The 3,013-nt window shown below is 42.4% G+C and overlaps 1 protein-coding gene across 1 annotated transcript in view; it reads right to left on the reverse strand.

Moving 5' to 3' along the window:
* Nucleotides 1-3,013, reverse strand: part of PIGH (phosphatidylinositol glycan anchor biosynthesis class H) — a 6,216-nt gene continuing 3,203 nt past the window's right edge. The window contains exons 3-5 of the mRNA XM_017741628.1: nt 2,975-3,009; nt 2,260-2,343; nt 1-132 (exon numbers count right to left, since the gene is read on the reverse strand). Of these exons, the coding sequence (XP_017597117.1) occupies nt 46-132; nt 2,260-2,343; nt 2,975-3,009 (206 nt within the window). The 3' untranslated portion in view covers nt 1-45. The remainder of the gene's footprint in view (nt 133-2,259; nt 2,344-2,974; nt 3,010-3,013) is intronic.

A 3,013-nucleotide genomic window follows, 5' to 3' on the forward strand; every position in this document is an offset into this window, starting at 1 on the left:
CCTGCTGAAAGTTTGCTGCCTTTTTTTCAGCTATTTTATTCCACTTCATTGTGGAGCTGTCTTCCTCTGCTCCAGGATCTCTTGACAACTTCTGTACACTTCTATCAAGCAGTCCAGACGTGGCTTGGAGCTCTAGAAGGCAAACAACAGAGAATCAGGCTCTCCACTGGCCGTGAAACAGGTGGAAAGCTTGTAATTTCCCACTAGTGATACAGGCAGAGATAGGACTGGGGAGAGTTGACACCAAGCTATCAGGAGGGTGTATCTGTCAGGAATGCAACAGCCAGATACCTGTAACTGATCAGCTTCCTCACATAGTCTGTGGTGAATAGATTCCCCTTGTGTGTGTTCATTTAGAAGTAATCCATCAAACTCCAGGTGTCTGATGTGAGCTGGGGACAGAGGAATGCAAAGCCATTCCATAAGCCATACCTGCCCTGTGATGAAAAAATGCCAGTCCCTAAAGCTGTCAGGTCAGGACATGCAGCACCATTCTGCAGCTAGCCTGAATCACCAACGCAGAAATACTCCCCTTTCTCAGCTCACAGTTCACAGTGACAGCCTGGAAGAACATCCACCCCCCCCCACCTATCACCTTGTCTATTAGGCCATGCTCCCTCTAAGGAACACCAAATTTCCCCACACTGATCTGCCATCCTAGAAGATCTCCACTCTGAAAAATCTACCTTCAGGACATGGAATTTAGACACCTGACTCTACTGCCAACATAAGGACAACAGAAGGTTAACTGAAAGCATCAATTAATTTTACCCAAACAGCAAATAGTGGTCAATGATCTTTCATCAATTCTAACCTGGGAGCAGATTAAAACCAGCAAGGAGGTGAAAGTTTCTCAGTCCCACAGTCCCTATGATCCTATAACTTTTGAGCTCCCAAAACAGCATTACTGTGTAAAGTCCATCAAATGCCTCCTTGCAAGAGTTGCTTAAGAGAACAAAAGGTCAATTTCAGTGCAAAAGGGCTCCTAGGCTCAGTGATATGGGAAATTGTATTTTTGAAGGTTGACATAACAGAGGAACCCAGTGAAGGAGACACAATAAAGTTATTAATCATTGCTCCTTCAAAACTAAGTAACATACTAACTTGCATGTTAAAATAAGAATTACAGATAGGTACTGAATTTCAAAACAGAACAGTTCCATACCGCCTTTGCTGGTGGAGTCAACTCTACCAGTACTAAGGTATTTTCATGAAAATAAAACTGTTCAGAGTTGATAGAGAAGAAAAAAAAAAAAAAAAAGAGAGAAGCAATACAGATGCCAGGCAGACCCCCTGAAGCTGGAAAGGAACATATCTAACTAATATCAGGTACTTGAATGCAGCTATCTGGAATTTATTAGTTGTTGTTTTCCAACAAATCTACTTTTCCCATTGTCTATATGAGAAATAGCTAATTTATATTACTGTTACTAAACATCTTTACAATTGTGGGACTGAGTTAGCAGCAAGTATCAATGGAATAGCCTATTTATACTCCTAAGTATTTAGCTGAAGACTGACTGTATCCAGTCACAAACTGTATGCAGATTACAAAACAGTCACCAGCAGCAGGTGAATTAAGGACAGAGAGGGCTATACAGCTCAGAAGTCTAAGAATTGAGGTTAACTCTGTACTGCTTACCACCCCTCAAGGATCAGGGCATTGTTGTGTCAGGCACGAACACACACAAAGCAAATCCATTCCAAAAATGGGATTATGAACAGTCAGAACACGTTAGCAAGAGAAGAGAGAGGGGAGACGAGGTAACAGCAACACAAACAAGTTATTATACATTAAGCAAATTGGTCATGGCTTGTACTGTGATCTTTGTCAGCAGGTCAGGCAGGGGAAGTCATTCCAATGCCAAGGAGGTTTTATGAGAACTTTTGGCACACAGAGTTGAGAGAAAAATCAACTGCAGCACCGTGCCAGAGTTATGGTGGTAACCCTGAGCACAGGACTGCACAGAAAGCTCACAAGTCCTCAGTACCCTCTGGGAGCCTAAGACTTTTAGTTCATGCTAACTCCTGGCAGGGTTCAGATTGACACAACTCCATGTTCTTTGAATGGAGAGCAAATGAAAAACCCATCTCTAGTATGTAGTTCTGTGAGACTTCAAATACCACCCACCCTGACAGCCTAGCCAGGGGAAAGGCAACTGTCATCATCTACCTGTAGTGGAATAAAGATATGCTTACACAACTGGTGCACACACAGAGACCACAATCTCGATTTCTCCACCACTCAGTCAAACTCACCTGAAAGAGTGGCACAACCTCAGATACTCCCTGAGGATCATCAGGGTCCTGGAGGAGGATACACAGGTAGTAGATAACTTTTTGCTACAAGACAAACAGACAAACATCACTGGAGTATAAAAATGCTACCAAACTGCCTGGAGTTAGCACAGGAACAGGACCTGTTTGAACTCACTGGGCTGAAGGCAAATCCTGCCAGGTCACAGTCAAGTCCACAAATTTGTATTGATAGCTTTCACTCAATAAGGAAATAATTTTACCTGGTTTTTTTCTATTAAGTTTTTAACCTGAAAAGAACACATACATGCTGAAAGAGTAAGGTCAGCTTTTCTACAGGAGCTTTGCAAAAAACCCTGGCAATAGGAGAAATCACCATTTGTGTTGTCTTAGCTTCTCATCTCCACCTTGACTACATATGGAGCTGGGCATCAGGATTTGTAAGAACAGCATAACACAAAGAACTAAACCCACTAGCTCAAAGTCAGGGGCATTACCTAAGGAATGGATTTGGCCTTTTCAGGTTATTTGTTCCATTTGAGTTCTCCTTTAAAGGAGAGAGGTGAGAGACTAAGGAGAAAAATCTGAAACAAAGCTCCTGATGTCAGTAAAGCTACGGATGGGGCTGTGTTTAATTGCTCTGGTAAATCATGCTCATGAAAATACACTGGATGTGAGTGTGCCCACAGACATAGGAATACAGACTGTGTATGATTACCATATGGATGGCTTCATTGATAACCACATCCTTCACTTG

This window comes from Corvus brachyrhynchos, unplaced genomic scaffold (assembly GCF_000691975.1).
Source record: "Corvus brachyrhynchos isolate BGI_N302 unplaced genomic scaffold, ASM69197v1 scaffold115, whole genome shotgun sequence".
Classification (NCBI taxonomy): Eukaryota; Metazoa; Chordata; class Aves; order Passeriformes; family Corvidae; genus Corvus; species Corvus brachyrhynchos.